Here is a 17,833-nt window from a genome sequence, read left to right as displayed (position 1 = left end):
AAGCCTGATAGCCTTTAACAAGCATATGGGCTGTTTTGGCATAAAGTGGGTTGAAAACAATTCATAACCAATGGCAGAAAGTGTGGACATTTCTTTCAACTTGTTTGTCCTAGTATGCCTTGTTTAGAGTAGTGTAGTGTTTCGGCCAGTCATACTAGAAGGTTGAATGTTAATTATAATGTGGAGCAGCCTTTGGGACTTGACCTCTCCCTAGAGAGAGAGCTAAGCTGAGCCTGGCACTGCCACAGGCCCAGAGCCAGTGATGTGTCTGTCGTGCCAAGAGGAACCAGGCTGTGCCAGATCTTAAATGGGTATCTTCTCTCTCTGTCAACGGGCCTGCTAAGCCAAGCCCAGGTTTCTGCTCCAAAACAGACGGATACATGGGGTAATGGTGTTTATGCTCAGTCAGAGTTGAGGCTCAGTTTATATCCACAAATGGGAAACAAATAAAAGAGAATACAATTTGTATGTAGGCCTATCAGTTTTATGCATTGCAAGTTACGCTACACAGTTATTAAAATGAAGAATGTGTGGAGTCAGAAAATAGAGTTTCTACAAGAGCGGATATCGATTTACCAAAGAACAATGAAGAAAAGATTCTTCCTGTCTGGGAGAAGGATCCATAATGAGAGCACGTAGAGTAATGAAGATGATAAAAACCAAAACTAATAGCTGGTTGTGTTGGCTTGTGTTAGTCTGTGTTGCCAGTCACCACAAACTTTCACTTTTTTTTTTCTTTTTTTTTTATAACAAATGCCTCGCCAGTAAATTCAACAAACCAGTAACATGGCACCATAAGTTCAGATTGTGAAATGACATGTGAAAATTTAGCAAATTTTACGGCTGCATTTTGAAGTGCTTCTAATAATTCAGGAAAATGCAAACAATGGCAATTGAAAAAAAAAATTGTTTATCTTACTGTAATATGTTTAGTTTGTAATAGAAGTTTTTTTTTTTTCATAAAAACCTTTTGCCGTCTTAAGAGAAAATATAAAGACGGAGTCAAATAAGACCAAATGCTGGAGATAAAATTAACTTGGGATTGTACCCAAAGCACTTTTTTTTAGATGTTGGTGTTTGCACTCTGAAGTATTTTTTTATTGACAGGCTCTTGTCCTTGTGTGTCCTTCAGGTTGGGAGAGAGAGATATCCAGCTCCCACTCAAAATCAGAGAACTCTTGGGGAGGGGAAGCTGCACCCGCTCCGGTCAACGTCGACAATGGGACGTCTGCCTGGGGCAAATCGACCGGGAACTGTGGAGGCTGGGGAGACGGCAACCCAGACAGCTATGGAAGGGGAAACCAGACGATGACGTCTGCATCTTGCAAACCTGGTAAATTACTTAACCCTGCATTGTTTTGCAAATTAGTCTTTATCAAATGTGTGTATCTTTTGAGGAATCATAATACCACATGTGAGCTCCGCCGCTGGAAAAAGTTCAATAATTCTCTCCTGATGAGTCAAGTCGTTCAAGGACATCAATATGATACAACTGAATCAAGAGCACTGGAAATGTTACCCCCAAATCCACACTGACACCTAGTGGCCAGTCAGAGTACTTTAATGTAGTAATGTGCAACATGTTAACGTTTTTATTTTATGTTACCAGTTCTTCTTATTGTCTCAGGCTTGAATTTTGTCACGTTTGTTTTCCTTCATCAAAAGTTGTCAAATTGCCCTTTTAACCATTTAAGATCACATTCCTAGTCATATTGTGAATTCATTTGACAATAAATGCACAAAGCAAGAAGACATTTGGCTGGATGCTTAACTTTACAGCTTTTACAGCTACTTTTACTTTACTTACATAAGACACGTGTCAAAGTATACGTCCTCAATGCTAATTGGTTTACGGCCTCTCTTGTGGCGTGTTTCCCAGCTCCCAAACCTATGCAAGACGGATGGGGAGGTGGAGGTGGAGGTGGAGGTGAAGAGCTGAACATGTCGGGGGGGCAGTGGGATGCTGAGGAGGGAGATATGTGGAACACCGCTCCCTCCCAGGAGAGCAACTCCTCCTGTAACTCTTGGGGCAATGCATCGAAAAAGGGCCCACCAAAGGTATGTTAATTCCATTCAGACTCTTAGACCTTTAAACACTTTCATGGTAACATATTATTGAGTTTGTGTGCTAATAATAATTTCTGTCATCAGCTTTCCCAGGGAAAGGTCCCAGGGAAGCAGGAAGATGCCTGGATCATGAATCGTCTCATCAAACAGCTGACGGACATGGGCTTCCCTGTGAGTTGAATTTGAACATTGGGACCAAACTCAGAGCAAGGAGATACTTTTGAGAGAAAAATATGGAAATGTTTACTATTATTTCAAATATATTTGATATAAATCAATAATGTATGCAGCCCTAATTGTAACTGGCCTTTGAATGCACACAGCATATATACAAGACTAGTATCCCAAATCTACTTATCTGACTAGACAATAACATTTGTATTTGTAACTTTAGTCATGAAAAGGGAAGTTTGAAACAACATTTTATTCATAACCCATTGATGATTTGATCTGTATGTCTGATGCTTCTCCAGAGAGATCCAGCAGAGGAGGCACTGAAGAGCAACAACTTGAGCCTGGACCAGGCCATGAGTGCCCTGCTGGAGAAGAAGACGGAGCTGGACAAGCGGGGGATGGGGATAGCTGGCCACGACTACAACAACGGGCTCATGAACAAGCCCATTAGCTGCCCTCGGCCTCCGCTTCTTTCCAAAGACCCCTCGGCAGACCCCCGCTTGCCCTTCATGGATAAGGTGATTCACGCATTCACATACAAATATACTTTTACTGATTAAAAGACATTTTTTAATGCAGTAAAGTATCATTACCATGTTGTTGTCTGGTAGGAGGAACATATTATTGGTGCACAGGAAATTAACAAAATCTAAACTTGTGTCTCATCCCATCGCCCTCATTGTGGTGCAAAAGATAAAGTTATTTTGGGCATCATATATTTTAAGACATCTGCATTACATGATAAAGAGATCACTTCCCTTGCATTGATGCCCATGTCTGTTTGAACTTCAGATAAAATATTTGAGCCACTTGATTGGGAGACTTTGTCAGGGTCACCGTGGTGGGATGGAGGGAGAGTTTATAAGCGGTGTGACTGAAGCTGACTGTGTGTCCAGCAGATGCAGAGTGGAATGTTTGGCGGTGGCGGAGCAGCACAAGCCCGGGCCATGCAGCAACCGCAGCCGCCTCCTCAGCCGCCAGTGCCGCCTCTCAGTTCCTCTCAGCCTAGTCTACGTGCTCAAGTGCCTCAGTTTCTCTCCCCTCAGGTACACACACACACACACACACACACACACACACACAGAAAGTACCCACACAGCCTCAGTTCTCACTTACTGTACAAACACAAACTAGGAAAAACATCTTAATGTATGCAGTGATAAATATTTTACATTCCGATTACAGTCTTTTAAAGCTGCTCCACTGTGAGTTTCTCATGTATTATTCATCGGTTTAGACCTCTCTGTCTGTCTGTCTGTCTATATACTTATTTATTTATACTATGAGTTGATATGGGACTTTGTGTTCACATAGACCGGGTATGGGTTTTCCCTTTTAAATCGTGTTTTTAATGTGTCGCTGCTTTGCCCACAGGTTCAAGCACAGCTCTTACAGTTTGCAGCAAAAAACATTGGTCTGAATCCTGCACTTTTAACCTCACCAATAAACCCTCAACATATGACCCTTCTGAATCAACTTTACCAGCTGCAACTGGTAAGGCACATTACGCCTTCTCCACTCTCCGTTTTATTAGATACATTGGATATAATTGCCTGCAGTAGAGGGCAAATGTCAAACACATTATGAGCACTTTAATTGGACTGCAAGGACTGGACGACATTTAATAACTGGATATATAGACACTGATATCTTTTAACATTGAAACCTTGCTTCTACCTGATACACAGGCATACCAGCGTTTACAAATTCAGCAGCAGATGTTGCAGGCGCAGCGCAACGTTTCTGGCCCCATTCGACAACAAGAGCAGCAAGTAAGTTTCCCTCTTCACCTTACGTTATTTTGTTTTCCTCCTCTGATCACTGAAACATTTTAATTTTACTGAGGTATTATTATTTTTAGGTCAATAAAGCTGATTGTGATGTAAAAACAGCCCAGGACGGTTTTCATTTAAACACCTGCGTATTATAGATCCTAATTATGTGTCCATTGTGATGTCGTCTCCAGGTTGCACGTACAATCAATAACATGCAGCAGCAGATCCAACAGCACCAGCGTCAGCTGGCCCAGGCCCTGCTGATGAAGCAGCAGCAACAGCAGCCGCCCCCGTCCCACTCGGGCCTGCATCCTGGCGGGGCCAAATCCAGCCTGGATTCATTTCCAGGTCACCCCCAGGCTCCAGGCCTCTCTGACCTGCAGACCAAAGAGCCGCAGTCATCTCCCAACACCTACAGCCCCTACTCGCTCTGTGAGTGGCGTTTCTCTTTTTAAATGTCAAGTAGATAATACTGCGCTAATCCTTGTGGGCTCGCGTAGTAACTGCTCGCTGTCTCCTCAGCCGGACTGAATCCAAACATGAATGTAAACTGCATGGAGGTGGGAGGTCTGTCTATGAAGGAACCCCCCCAGCCTCAATCGCGCCTGTCACAGTGGACGCATCCCAACTCCATCGAAAGCCTCTCTGGAAGCTCCTCTCCTCTAGAGCCCAACCTGAGCAAGCATGGTGAGAAAAGAAATGGCATTCTGGGTAATTAAGAATGATTTCATTGATTACTTGGTTGGGAAATAATTCAAAGCATGTTCTACATTTCACTGACATGTTTCTTGTTTTAATTGAACTTTTCTAAGGTAACAACCTGGGTCCTCCCGGTAAGCCCCCTCAGATGGAGGACTCTTACAGCCCTTACAACTTGATGTCCAGCTCAGAATCCCCTACAAGCCCCCTGGTCAACCAGGACAGCTGGGGGCAGGGCAAGAGCACCAGTGACAAGATGGCCAATGGGACCAATATCAACTGGCCACCAGGTTAGGAACACTTGAAGCGCTCTCTAATATGGACCTGTGGTAGGGGAAACACTTTTGTGAACAGCTTTATGTCGGTTTTCAGAGTTCTGCCCCGGTGTGCCGTGGAAGGGCCTCCAGCATATCGACCCTGACACCGACCCTAACGCGACCCCCGGCAGCGTCCCCAGCGGGCCCACCATCAACACCAACATCCAGGATGTCAACCGCTATCTGCTGCGGGACAGGAGTGGAGGTGAGAGCAGGGTTACACGGTTTCGACCGAGGTTTTTGTGTGTTGGTTCTTAAATATTGTGTCCCCATGTATTTTAAGTCCACTAAAATTGTCTGACAGTATCGTGCAACTGCTGCCACCAGAGAGCCTGCTTCTTCTTATTTTGTTCTTCATTTTCCTACTTTTAACTGTTTCTATTATCATTGTGTTCTTTATAAGCTTACTGTCATCATTTGTAGTGCGTTTTTCCGTTGCTCCATTTTCTATTTCTGCTATTTTTTCCTTATTTCTTTATGTTTGTGTATTTGTTTGTGTTGACGGCATCGGCTCAGGCTCCTCTCCCACTTCATCTCAGAACGAGGCTCTGCCTCCGTCCACTGATTGGCAAGTCAGTGCCTACTCTAGCTCGTTCAGTCTGTCGTCCCCGGAGACGGACGATGCAGGTACATGGTTTATCCATAACCTTCTTCCCCCACAACGTGGTGGCTGAATCACTGCAAATCAACATTATCCCCTCCCTCCCTCCTGTAACAACCAGAGCCTGAACTACATCTCTCCTGTCCAGCTTAAATAACAGTTTAACAGTTTAAATAAGATCCTCTTTTGAGCCCCCCATCCCCAACTTTGCCTCTCATGCAGTGCATATTTCCCCTGTGTTCTTCCTGTATCTAGTGTATGTCCTTCCTCCTTGTGTGTAGCATGGGACGTGCTCTCCTTCGCTCAATATGAAAGAACTTTTAAGTCTGATCATTTTGCTCTGCAGGAGTGCAGCTGTCACTTTCAGTCGCTCGGTTCTGCAGGCTCACCTTTCATTCGCCCTTTTCCCGTCCAGGAAAACTGTCGGAGATGAAATCTACTTGGTCTCCGGGCCCCATTTCACACAATCAGGCCTCTCTGTCCCACGAGCTGTGGAAGGTCCCCCAGGGCCCCCGGAGCAGCAACATAGCCCCTTCCAGACCTCCACCCGGCCTCACCAACACCAAGCCGTCTTCGACCTGGGGGGGCAACTCCCTGGGTCTGGCTCAAGGCTGGAGCAGCTCTTACACATCAGGTATTCTGATAGTGAAATCTATATACAAGTTTTTAATGGTTCCCTTCTAAAGTAGCAATAGGACCGATCGTACAATGAAAAGTAGCCATTTAATTGAGTTGAGCTCATTTTCTGTTAACCTCATAGTATCACATAGTAACCCCTAGGGTGTAATATAATGACAAAAACTAATTGTAATAGAAAGCATGCAATCTGATGTCTCTATATTTGTTTTTATTCCACATGACAAACATGTTTGTTGATTTGATTGGTATTGATGAATACATTAAACATTCTTGCAACATTGTTGCAGGAGTTGTTGCACACATTCTGCAGCAAAGTGTGCGTAGACGTCACACATACGCCTATGTTCCTATGCTTCTGAGCTGTGTAGAGGTCAGATTATGGAGCCGTACTGTGTCAGGGTGCACGGTTGTAAAGTTTGCACCCTGAGTGCACTTGAAGCACGAGCTGCACTTTGATGTGGAAATACAACCACGTGCCAATTTCTTCGACGATAGCGAGTAGGCAGGATTGAAAACGACATAAACGAAAAATGTTGTTTGTGGTTGAACAGTTGTCAACTGACGCCGAGCGGAAACGGAAAACACCTATTGGGGTTTTGGTAACCGATCTTTTTTTGTTCCAAACGAGCTTGTTAAGCATCGTTGTGTTCCTCTCTCTCACACACAGCAGGCACCACATGGAGTACAGACAGCTCCACCAGGACCAGCAGCTGGCTGGTTCTGAGGAACCTCACTCCACAGGTACCAGTTTACAATCAGCTGCTTCCTCTTAGCCTTTAAGCATTTAGGCTTCACAGTAATAAAAAAAACAAACTATCTTCCCACTAATGGCCTTCCTCTTTCTGTGTGCTTTGTGAGGCAGATCGACGGTTCGACTCTGCGTACACTGTGCATGCAACACGGCCCCCTCATCACATTCCACCTCAACCTGACGCAGGGCAACGCCGTGGTGCGCTACAGCTCCAAGGATGAAGCTGCCAAGGCTCAGAAGTCCCTGCACATGTACAACTCTTAATGAACCGCTTCCAGGCGTTACACTCAGTTGATCCTTTTAAGACGTTTTAAACATCACTCATGTTTGTTTTCTCTCTCGCCTCCATCCAGGTGCGTGCTCGGGAACACCACCATCCTGGCGGAGTTCGCCGGGGAAGAGGAAGTGAACCGCTTCTTTGCACAGAGCCAGTCGCTGGGCGTGACGACCAGCTGGCAGGCCACTCCAGGCACCAATCAGTCGAGGATGGGCGGGACCGGGAGCTCCCATCCCATCGGCCACTCACCCCACTGGAACAACAACAACGGCAGCGGCGGTAGCGCCGGCCTCGGTTCGGGCGGAGCAAAGACGGGCGGAGAGTTGCTGTGGGGTGGCGTGCAGCAATATTCCAGCCTGTGGGGACCCCCGAGTGGAGAAGAGAGGGTCATGGGGAGTCCCACCCAAATCAATACTCTGCTGCCTGGGGACCTGCTGAGTGGGGAGTCCATGTAGGACAGAAGAGCCAAGGCGAAACAAACACCAACAGGAGCAAAAATCTTGCAAATCATTGTGGAGATAATCAGTGTGGCTGTAACGGTGAAAAGGAGAGACGAGAGGAGGTGCGAGGCTACATCCTCGCTGCTCACCCTCGCCAACCTCCTCTACTCCTTTTTGTTTTTAAATGACATTTTAGTTGCAGTTTCTTTCGTGAATCTCAGTGAGAGATGATTTTTTTGGTCACAGTGTTCAGCTTTTTACTTTTGGAGACACAGGAAGAAGTCTTTCATTCAACAAAGATAGCGAACTTTTTACAGAAATGAACTTTTGGGAACTCGCCGTTTGAAACATGTACTTTTAGTTCAAACTGACACGAGATGACACGCTGCCATCTTTAAACTTGTGTAAACCCTCTCTGCCTTTCCAGGCAATCATACTGCACCTCAGAGATCCACGAAAAGGCATCATTCCCAAAGTAAAAAACCCTTCAATCAGAGTGGTTGTCGAACTTTCAGCTGGTCCAGACTCAACATTTGTTTCTCTCAGCACTAATATTAGCCTTAACCTCTTTCCTGCCCTGCTATCCTCCTTACTCACTCTGTACTTGGTGAAGAAGCATACGGACACTTGCACACCCTTATTTCTGAGCCAGTGAAACATGAGTGGAGAGTACATGCTGCTGCGATTCAACGTAAGCAACCACAACTCACAATTTCAGTGCATTTTTTTTGCAAGCAGATTGAGTTCCCCACACAACGCTCAAAGGGAATGATGCAACTCTGTTCGCCGCGTTCAAGCCATTTATTTTTGTAGTGTTTTTTTTTTTTTTTTCTCCTTCTTAAATCATTGCAAACGAATCTAAGAAATGATATTATTCAAATGTGTCTGTCAATCTTACCTGGTGGGGTGAGAAGATTTCGGGGTCGTCGCATGTACAGTTATGGACGTGATGGATGACAAAAAAAAAAAAAAAAAACGAACCACTGCTATTACTAAGGAACTGCAAAGACAAACACTTCAATGCACCTCAACTCATCTGCGGGGCGACTCGCAGTTCGGTCTCAGTTTCGGACCCTCTCACTGATGTTGTGGAAAACCTCAAAGTCCTAAATGTTTCCCACTGGGTGTGTGTGTTTGCCACCATTTCAAGTGACGTGCAATATAAGCCACAGACTCTACCGTCCAAGCCACCCTACCATGACCTCTCGCAGAGAGAGAGGAGACTGTAAGGAATGATTGAACTGCAAAAACGCTATCTGACCTGCAAACCCCCCCCACCCTAATCCAACCCACCCAAAACTGCCACTACTATCCTTCATCCCGCCCCCCCGCCCCCTTCAAGAGTGTGTGAGCTCAGGAGAGGAGCAAGCTGGTCTTTAACCACCTTCTATCCAAGATACAAGGACGTACACACGAAGCACTTCTTCAACCAGCCTACTCTCCACACTTAGCCAGTGGTTATTGAGGAGAGGGAGGGACATGTGTGTGTGTGTGTGTGTGTCTGTGTGTGTGTGTGTGTGTGTGTGTGTGTGTGAGTGTGTGTGTGTGTGTGTGTGCTTGGGGAGAAGGCATCAAACCAAAATGAGAGGAGCCTGTTTTCCTTTATACCCAGAAGACCAGATGACCTTTTTTTTTTTTTTTTGGCCCAAATTTGCGTTGGTAGAAAGGTTTGAAGAGAAGATTTGTGAATAGGCGGTCTATCATAGCACTTAGCAAGAGCGTCGCAGCTCGTTATACCCTTAATGCCAACGAATAGAAGAAAGGAGAAGCAACACTGGCAAATAAAAACTGAAAAAAAAAAGACAAAAAAGCAATCTGCTTAGTGGCTCCTCTATATGCTTATTTTTAACGTGGATGTGAAGATTTGTTGATGTTTTTTTCAATCCTTCTTCCCTCAAGTCGGTGGGACCAGGAAGGATGTCAAACATGGTAGCAAAGTGAAGGGAAATACAAAGAAAGACTCGACTGATGATGGGTGCGGCAGGGAAAGACCCCAAAGCACTCACCCTCTTTTATCAAAGTAAATATCACTGTTACATTGCATACTTTGAAATCTTTAGCCTTTGTGTCTGGAAACACTCGACGTGTTCATATTCTACTGGATCCAGCAGGGAGGATTGCCATCATCTTCTTCCTCTTTCTTTTTTGTTCATCTTTCCATTGGAGGCCCTGCCAACCTGTGTGATAGTGTGGCCACTGAGTGCCTGCCTGCTGCAGAGTGCAGTGCTCTGCAGCAGCCCTCACCCCGCCCTCCCCCTCGCTCGCTGCCTCCCTGCAGATCCCTACAGACTGGCTACCCTCCTCCCTCCCCCCCCCCCCCGGCCTCCAGGCCAAGAGCAGCTCTTTCAGAACTGGCCCACCTGTATTAAATTTACTACTACTGCTGCGCCAGAGTCTGTCCTCAGCAACCTCCAACTCTCTCTTTGTCTCTCTCCTGCAAGGATCACTTTAGCCAGAGATGGAGGCGTTTGATGTGTTATTTTTTTTTTTCTTGGTTCCACTTATGGAATTGCCAGTGTGCATTTTTTTTGATTGTTGTCATGAAGTTTGCTGATATTGTTGCTGTTATCATTGATGATATAGATAATGATTGTTTTTTTTTTCCTGATGACGATTTCATGGCTTTTTTAATATTGGTCTATATGCAGTGTTCAGCTTCTTTCCTGCCCCTCCCACTGCCTCTGAGGCACAAGCAGTGCGTAAGTGAAGAGGTACGCCTGAGCCGCGCAGCAAGGCCATACGAAACACTGCAGATCTCAGTCGAAAAAAAAAAGGAAAAAAAACGGTCGGTGGGGGAGTTATCCGAGTGAGCTAGCTGGAGTCAGACAGGGGGGGTGGGGGGAGGGTTGTGTAGTCAAAAAGGTTCTCCGGGATAGTGAGCCAACTTCCTCTGTCCATCCTGGAGCACCTCCTCTCTATGTTGCCTCATAACACACACATCATTTAGTGTTGATGGGCCTCACTCACACTGGTGCTTTATGTTTAACTCTGGGAGCACTCAGTTACACTTAGAACCACCTCAACTGATATCAGCCTTCCATTTCTATGCAAAGACGAGGAGGTGTTCATTCACAGCCATCGAGAAAATCACAGCCATCCCCCCCCCTCCCACACACACACACACACACACATCTGCCAATCTTCCCCCGTCTCTCACCCTTTACTATCAGGCAGCTTCCCTTGAAACCCCCCCAGGGACACTGAAACGGCCTCTTCAGGGTGTGGTCTCTACAGACTACACCCTGAAGAACTCCGATGACACTAAATGACCTGCTGGAGGCACGAGTGCTCGTCACTTGTTCAGTCTTGTGCCAACTCATCTGCAAATATCTACTTCCACCATGCCATATTCTAATTAATCTTTAGCGTGATGAGTTTCTTTCATTGCTGCAGCGGCGTTCCACCACAAGCTCCAGCTGCAGGAGGCTTGAGGAGTAGAAGGGCAGGACAGATGAGTGGTGCTGCTTTCACCGACATTTAGTGGAGTACCAGGCTGCGGGAGGGGAGGGGAGGGGAGGGGGGGGGTGGTCCCTGTATGTGTCTGTGCACTGTTTATGGGTCACATCGGGTACATCTCTTTTAAAAACCAAAAACATCTTTTTCTTTATCATCAAGGTTTTTTTTTTTTTTTTTCGCAAAAACTAGAAAATACAAAAAAAAAAAAAAAAGGTCTGTTTCAGCTGTGCACTCGGAAGGCTGAGAAGCCTGTGTTGTGTTTCTCTGCAAGCTGCCGCCTTCTCACCCCGTCTGGTCTCGTCGTCGGGGGCCACATGTGGGGAAGCTGTATCCAGGGGGTTCATTTTTTAACCTCCAACTTGAAGGTCGCGCCAGCATATGTATACGACGGGTCGTTTCTGCTCATCCGGCTTTTTTGGGGGGGGGGAGGGGTGGGCCCGACGTATCAGCAGAAATAGGGACACACCTCAAGTTTGGTACCAAGTCTTAAAACTTACGGGGTTTGCCCTCTTCCAGAGTCGCTTTAGACTCACATCACTCAACAAAACAATCACTATTGCCTGTGTTGTCTGTGTTTGTTCCTGAAAACCTGCATTTACTCCACACTGGACTTGAATCAAGCAACTGGCGTCGGAAGTGGGGAGTCGGACAGTGCGGGAGAATGGGTTTACTGGGACGGAGGTCGAGTCTCAGATGTGCCCTGGATACTTTTGTTTTGTTTTTTTGGCGCAGCACCAGCACTGAGAGCCCCGCCCCTCCCACACCCCCATCGCCTGCACTCTTATCTACCTGTCTAGTGTTGGAAATCAGATGCTCTCCCTTTTTTGAAAGTCACACGGACTCGAAGGCAACTGGAGCTCGAGGAAAAATATGCTTCTCAATCATGGATCAGACGAGGGTCTGGGGCAGGGACCCCCGAACAGAGTTGAATTAGCAAATCACTCTTTCAACAAAACAAAGGCCTCGGTTGAATATGCACATGCTAGTTCATACACAGTATACAACCAAGATTACATAATGGGTGTATGTGTGTATATGGCTAGATCTCTCTGTTTTCCACTTAGCCTAAGCCCACCCCCGACCCCACCCCGACTTTGGCCCTTACCCCGTGTATCCTCCTCGACATTATATTTCCCAGAAGACAAGATCATAAACATATCAGAGTAATACAAAATAATGAAAAACAAATACTTGAATCAAAAGAAGCGCCAATAATGTAATGTGAACACTTTTTTGTAGTGGTTTTTTGTCTCATTCATACACTTCAGAGATTTTTGATAGCGTCGGTTCAGAGTGAATTAAATTTGAAATACGAGTGTTGTTGAAAACAAAGATTGATATAAAGGCAAATTTACATCTGTTGTATTTGAGTGTTTGCACAAGGCTGCTTGTACTGTAAGTTGTATGAATGAATGTTTAGCGTGCGAGGTGAAAAATACGCGTGAGAGCTCGTGATTACAGCGGAGGAATTTCCGCCTTGTGTTTCTTTTCAATTCAGTATACTTTTGTTGTTGATTTTTGATTTTTTTCTTTTTGCTTGTCAAAAATATATTCTGATGTTAATTGTTACTAGCCTCTAGCGTTGCACTGAGTGTCGGCCTCACCCCTCATCCAGCTAAACGAACAACATGATAAAGTACTGAGGGGAGACGGGGACAGTTCACGTGTAAATGTTTACTCAAGGACTAAAATAAGTGTGTTTTTAAAATGTAATGTTTATCTACCTTAGTGGCTTTCATTGTGGAATAATCCAAGAAAGTATGGATCATAATTGAGTATTGCACCATTTTTTTTTCGGATTATAAACCTGAGAGAAAAAAATCAGAAAACTTTAAAGAAAAAAAAAGAAAAAAATGTTAAAAAAATCACATGTATAAAAAAAAATGCAGCAAAAAAAAGTATTTTGCAGACCTGTGGCCATAGATCGGGGTAGAAGGACTTCAGCTCTCCCAAATCTGAGCAAATGAGAGAGTGAAGGACAAGACATCAGACTGAGCCTTGGTTTAGGGCTCACTTCAGAGGTGCCTACCTTTTTGGTTTGTTAGCTTTCGTTCTGTTTTCACTTATGTTCAATTCACTCATGTTGTCATTTTTGTTTTCCTGCAAGGCCACTGACAGTTTACAAACACTTAGTTTTTTTCTGGAGTTCAAAAAAAAAAAAAAATCAGCAACACAAAGGAATTAAACCATGGGAATGTTGGAAAAAAAGAAAAAAAAACGGACAAATGCTTCCATTTAAAAAAAAAAGTGCAACACTTCAAAGAATGAATATTTCTTGTGCTACTTTCAGAACTCTGGGATTGAACAGTGTTGTCTGGTTCTGTTCAACCTTCTTTGTTCTGTGTTAATGTTGATTTCATGGACTATCTGAAGCCTGTATGTTTTATGTTGATTATATATATTTTCCTTTATATAAAAAAAGAAAAGAAAAAAAGACATAATTGCTCACTATCTTGCACACACACGAAAAAGTGGATCTTGTCTCAGGAAGGCCAGGGTTCCAGAGTACCAACTCCACGCCATTTTAATGTACATTTTTATGACGAGTAAAAGAAAAAAGAAAAAAAGGATGATTTAAAAGAAACAATTCTAAGCACTGAAAGTTATGGATTTCAGAAGAAGAGAAAATACCTTTTGTTCCTAAATCCGTAGCAGTTACATAATAACCAAATAATGGACTTTAAATGAAAATGGAGTGCTTTATATATAAATCTATATTAAAATTGCTTTACATTTAAAAACAAAAAAAAAGGTCAAGGATTTTGATTGTTAAAAAAAAAAGAGACAGTGAATAACATGCAAAATGCTGTATGTTTGAATCTTTATTGTGTTTTCTTAATGAGGTCCCGTCCTGACTGAATCAGGAACATTGTGCATTACTCTTTCTTTCCTCTCTCTCTCTCTCTCTCTCTCTCTCTCTCTGTCTCTCTCTCTCATTCTCCCACAGCGGGTATTATTACTAGATAAATCAGACTTTTGTGGAACATTTTTCACATTTTTGGAGGATGTTTGTAAAACATGAGCTGGTTGTAAAGGATCATGAAACTATGCACAAGTGTTGGGGGGGAGGGGGGGGGAAGATGGGGGTTTTATGGCCTACTTCTGAGTGGCTGATCTATTGCAGGGGTATTTGGGATCCAATGTGTTTTTATTTGTTTTTGTTTGTTTGTTTTTGTTGTTTTTTAATGGGGGTGGAGGGGGAGGTTATTCATGTATAGCCCTCCGCCTCCAGCTTCCTTCCCCTGATTCAGATTGACCTAGCGCTACATCGCCATGCTGTGTATTCCTGAAACCAATGAGCGTCTCACTCTTTAGCACTGTGGGATTCTAGCCTGTCACCCTCAAGGGTTTTTTTCTCAGTTGTTGGTTTTTATTTTTGAGGGTGGGGTGGGTGATATGGGATTAGGGCTGCTTTTTTTCTCTCTCTTTTTATTATTATTATTTTATTTTTTTTGCCTTTTTTGTTTGTTTTTGAAATATTAAGTAAAAAAATGTCTGTACTGAGATTTAATGAAAAGTCAGTGGCTTGTAATGTTTTATTTTTTTCTCTCTGTATATCTCCTTTTTCCTCATAGAATGTGATTGTTAACTGACATGCACCGAAACAAATGTTTTCATGAACTATGGAGCTTCTTTCAAATATTAATAAAATAGCATTTTTTTCTTGGCTGTTAAAATGTGCCATTTGGTGTTTTTCTCAGTGCCTTCGCTCCACCAAACATACATCTTTCTCACTTCCTGGATAGCGTCCAGACTCACGCCCTCCGTTTGGGCGGCTGGTATCATTTCCTCTTGCCGTTAGTCGGGGGCCAGATCTGGTGTCAGGCTCTGAGGGCGAGCTGTCTGGGACAGGCGTAGTAGTTGTCCTGTGGGTGTCGGATGTTGGGGTTGGCGTACAGGGGGAAGTTGACTTCCTCCAGGTGTGAGGGGGCCTCGGGATTATTTGGGGGGATTCCGGCACTCTGCTGCTTCCTGCTCATTTCCTCATAGATAGGAACCGGGGGTTGTGATCTGTGATGATGCCTCGCCTTCACCTACAACACATAGCACTTTTTTTTAAAAGGCGATGAAGTGATGAGAAATGAGACAGACATGGATGTAAACTGCAAACGGCGTACAACAGCGAGCTTCTGCACTTAATATTTACTCTGCATGTTTATGTTCAAGGCCTCAACTTCCTCTATGTGTTTGTTACTTTTTAAATATGGTGTTAATCTGCCAATTGTTGTCTCAATGAGTTGATTTTATTCTATAAAATGTCAAGAAATTGTGGAAAATGTCCAGAACAAAAGACGTCTTGAAAACACCCCAAAAAATATTCAGTTTAAAATCATTAAGAAGGTAGTTACATTACCATATTTTAGTTTTTCCTTTTACCACTTGTCAGATTTTGTGAGTCATTCACCAATCAATCCCAGCAGTAATAATTGGCCCTTTTTTAACATAATTTGCCTCAGAAATTAGCTCAATCAAGTAGATGTCGTCTATTAACGCTGACACATTTATTGATATAGAAGTAAATATGACTCACTTTGTGTAACTGTAAGTAATTTTGATTTACAGCCGTTTAAATGCAGTGAGATTAGGGGACACGAGTAAAAATGACCCATTGACTTAAATCAGCATCCTGCTCAGTGAAATATTAGTCGAGGTGTAAATACTCACGCATTTCTCCACGGCCATCCAGCCGAGTGGGAGCAGAAGAAGACCCGCTAATGTAAAGATGGTCAAGAGCACAGCAGGGTAACTGGGAGAGCACTGGCACGACTTCCCTGCACCACAAACACACCAACAGAACATTTAAATCTGCATGGAGGGTCTCGGGTTTAAGTGTGAGGCTGTGAGGTGTTTGAGGCACACACCTGTCCCTTCAACCAACAAGAAAACCTTTTGAGCACCGAGGTCGATCCGGTTAGAGCCGTTCTCCTCTCTGTAGCTCAGCTCCCACATGTAGAGTCCCGTGTCACCGCGCTGTAAACGGGACACGGTCACGTTGACCTGCAGGGAGTCCAGACCGCCACAGAGCTGCAGACGCCCCCCGTGTGCCGGGTCGAGCCTCGGCTCGCCGGCCTCGGCCATGGACAGCAGGGTGGTCTGGCTCTGGGCCCCGCGGTGGTACAGGTGGAGGCCTGTCAGGGTGCTGTGCTCCTGCTGGGGGGAACAGGAGAGCTCCAGGGACTGGCTCTCCGTCAGCTGCCTGAAGATCAGCTCTGCATAGGCTGGAGGAAAACATGGGTTTAGTGAAAATAATCTGTGGAGCCATAATGATCAATCACAATAAATTGATTGTGGGGAATTTTCATTGTAGGGATGGTCATGAATATCGTCACGAGTGAAAAGGTGAAACATTTTTAAAAATGTATTGATCTTTTATTTCTGCAGGGAGCCCATGATTTAGGATTTTTTTTTTAAATCATTTATTTTTCCCAAAAACGATGTCCACAAAAATGTCTCATTGGTGTCACAATTAAAATATTTGTTTCTTAAGTGATACCAAAATGCTTTGTTACCAGTTTTAAGCATATTTTGACAATTATCGGGATAATATCGTGAATCGCAATTATTTTGGCCAGGATAATCGTTCCTTTTTTCATATCGTCCCATGCACAATAACGACCGCACCACCATAACCTTATTTGTATTTGTCCAAAAGTATGGTTCATAAAAAAAAAAACTAGCACTAAGCATGATTGTTGATTGATTGTTGTCATTGTGAGCGAGTCGGCCCCGCTGTACAGCTTCATGGTGAAGCTAGCAAGGCAGCAACCAAAACCACAGAACTGTGGTCTGATATACTTCTCGGTTACAGACATTATGTTTTGTAAATAGTGAGTTAAATGTGAATTTTCTCTTACCTTCAAAGAGCTGAGTGAAAATAAGAATGCATGCCAAACTCGTCTTCATGGCCTTTTCAGTTATGGACTCACTAATATACCAAAGCTCAAGTCATATTGTACTCCTCCTGTTTCCGTTAGTCTATTGTGAGACTTTGTGAACAGCCTGACTGCGGTATTGTACTTCACTTTAAACAGGAAGGGGACTTCAAAGTAAGAGCTGCTGTTGAAATACTGTGGTTGGTCATGTGCACAATGAGGTTGTCTTACTGAGTTTTTAAATATTTCTCAGGCGAAAAAAGTGATGAAAAAAAATAATGAAAAAAGTCAGTATATAATGTCGAAAAAATTCATAGTTTAATATTTTGAAAAAAATATGAAAAAAGTCATAATATATAATGTCAAAATCTCTCAGATCGTTAATAGTTAGTATTTCATGACACTCATGCTGACAGTAACAGGCAGGAATTGAACCACCAACCATTTTGTCAAGAGACTAGCAGGTCAACTTACTGAGCTACATTACATGCTTTCTCTGCCCAGCATTGTGTGTCACATAAAAAGTGATAATAAAAAAAGTGATGAAAAAAGTAATATTATAGGAAGTCGAAAAAAGTGATTAAAAAGTCATATTTTAGTAAGTCGAAAAAAGTGATGGAAAAAAGTCATCTTATAGAATGTCGAAAAAAGTGTGAAAAAGTCATCTTATAGAATGTCGAAAAAAGTGATGAAAAAAGTCCATCCATCCATCGTCTACCTCCAGGGTCGCGGGGGGGCTGGAGCCGATCCCAGCTGTCATTGGG

General features: G+C 43.8%; 2 protein-coding genes across 6 annotated transcripts in view; one reads left to right on the top strand and one right to left on the bottom strand.

Moving 5' to 3' along the window:
- Positions 1 to 14,873, top strand: part of tnrc6c1 (trinucleotide repeat containing adaptor 6C1) — a 43,396-nt gene extending 28,523 nt beyond the window's left edge. For 3 of the 5 annotated variants that reach the window (XM_084037081.1, XM_084037079.1, XM_084037082.1), the window contains 15 exons: positions 1,133 to 1,333; positions 1,880 to 2,058; positions 2,152 to 2,238; positions 2,541 to 2,759; positions 3,138 to 3,287; positions 3,616 to 3,735; positions 3,930 to 4,013; positions 4,208 to 4,448; positions 4,539 to 4,703; positions 4,829 to 5,005; positions 5,088 to 5,237; positions 6,049 to 6,267; positions 6,940 to 7,013; positions 7,135 to 7,274; positions 7,377 to 14,873. In XM_084037081.1, coding sequence (XP_083893207.1) covers positions 1,133 to 1,333; positions 1,880 to 2,058; positions 2,152 to 2,238; positions 2,541 to 2,759; positions 3,138 to 3,287; positions 3,616 to 3,735; positions 3,930 to 4,013; positions 4,208 to 4,448; positions 4,539 to 4,703; positions 4,829 to 5,005; positions 5,088 to 5,237; positions 6,049 to 6,267; positions 6,940 to 7,013; positions 7,135 to 7,274; positions 7,377 to 7,755 — 2,585 coding nt within the window. In that variant the 3' untranslated portion in view covers positions 7,756 to 14,873. The remainder of the gene's footprint in view (positions 1 to 1,132; positions 1,334 to 1,879; positions 2,059 to 2,151; positions 2,239 to 2,540; positions 2,760 to 3,137; positions 3,288 to 3,615; positions 3,736 to 3,929; positions 4,014 to 4,207; positions 4,449 to 4,538; positions 4,704 to 4,828; positions 5,006 to 5,087; positions 5,238 to 6,048; positions 6,268 to 6,939; positions 7,014 to 7,134; positions 7,275 to 7,376) is intronic. The other 2 variants (XM_084037080.1, XM_084037083.1) reach the window with 1 other exon arrangement.
- On the bottom strand, positions 9,878 to 17,196 carry LOC311031010 (uncharacterized protein). The gene is made up of 4 exons (XM_084037099.1): positions 17,052 to 17,196; positions 16,059 to 16,415; positions 15,862 to 15,968; positions 9,878 to 15,230 (listed from the first exon to the last, which is right to left on the bottom strand). Exons 1-4 carry the CDS (start codon positions 17,098 to 17,100, stop codon positions 15,018 to 15,020), a joined length of 726 nt encoding a protein of 241 aa, XP_083893225.1. The 5' UTR covers positions 17,101 to 17,196; the 3' UTR covers positions 9,878 to 15,017.
- Between the last annotated feature and the right edge of the window lie 637 nt (positions 17,197 to 17,833).

This window comes from Eutrigla gurnardus (genome assembly GCF_963514095.1).
Source record: "Eutrigla gurnardus genome assembly, chromosome: 20".
NCBI lineage: Eukaryota > Metazoa > Chordata > Actinopteri > Perciformes > Triglidae > Eutrigla > Eutrigla gurnardus.
This window is presented reverse-complemented; position numbering and strand designations above follow the sequence as displayed.

Bases quoted from the DNA above. Each gene is read 5' to 3' on its own strand.
- LOC311031010 (XM_084037099.1), bottom strand. From the start codon at position 17,100: ATGAAGACGAGTTTGGCATGCATTCTTATTTTCACTCAGCTCTTTGAA. The intron at 15,969-16,058 runs GTGTGTGCCTCA...TTTGTGGTGCAG, and splicing joins CTTGTTGGTTGAAGGGACAG to GGAAGTCGTGCCAGTGCTCT. The intron at 15,231-15,861 runs GTGAGTATTTAC...TATGTGTTGTAG, and splicing joins GGATGGCCGTGGAGAAATGC to GTGAAGGCGAGGCATCATCA.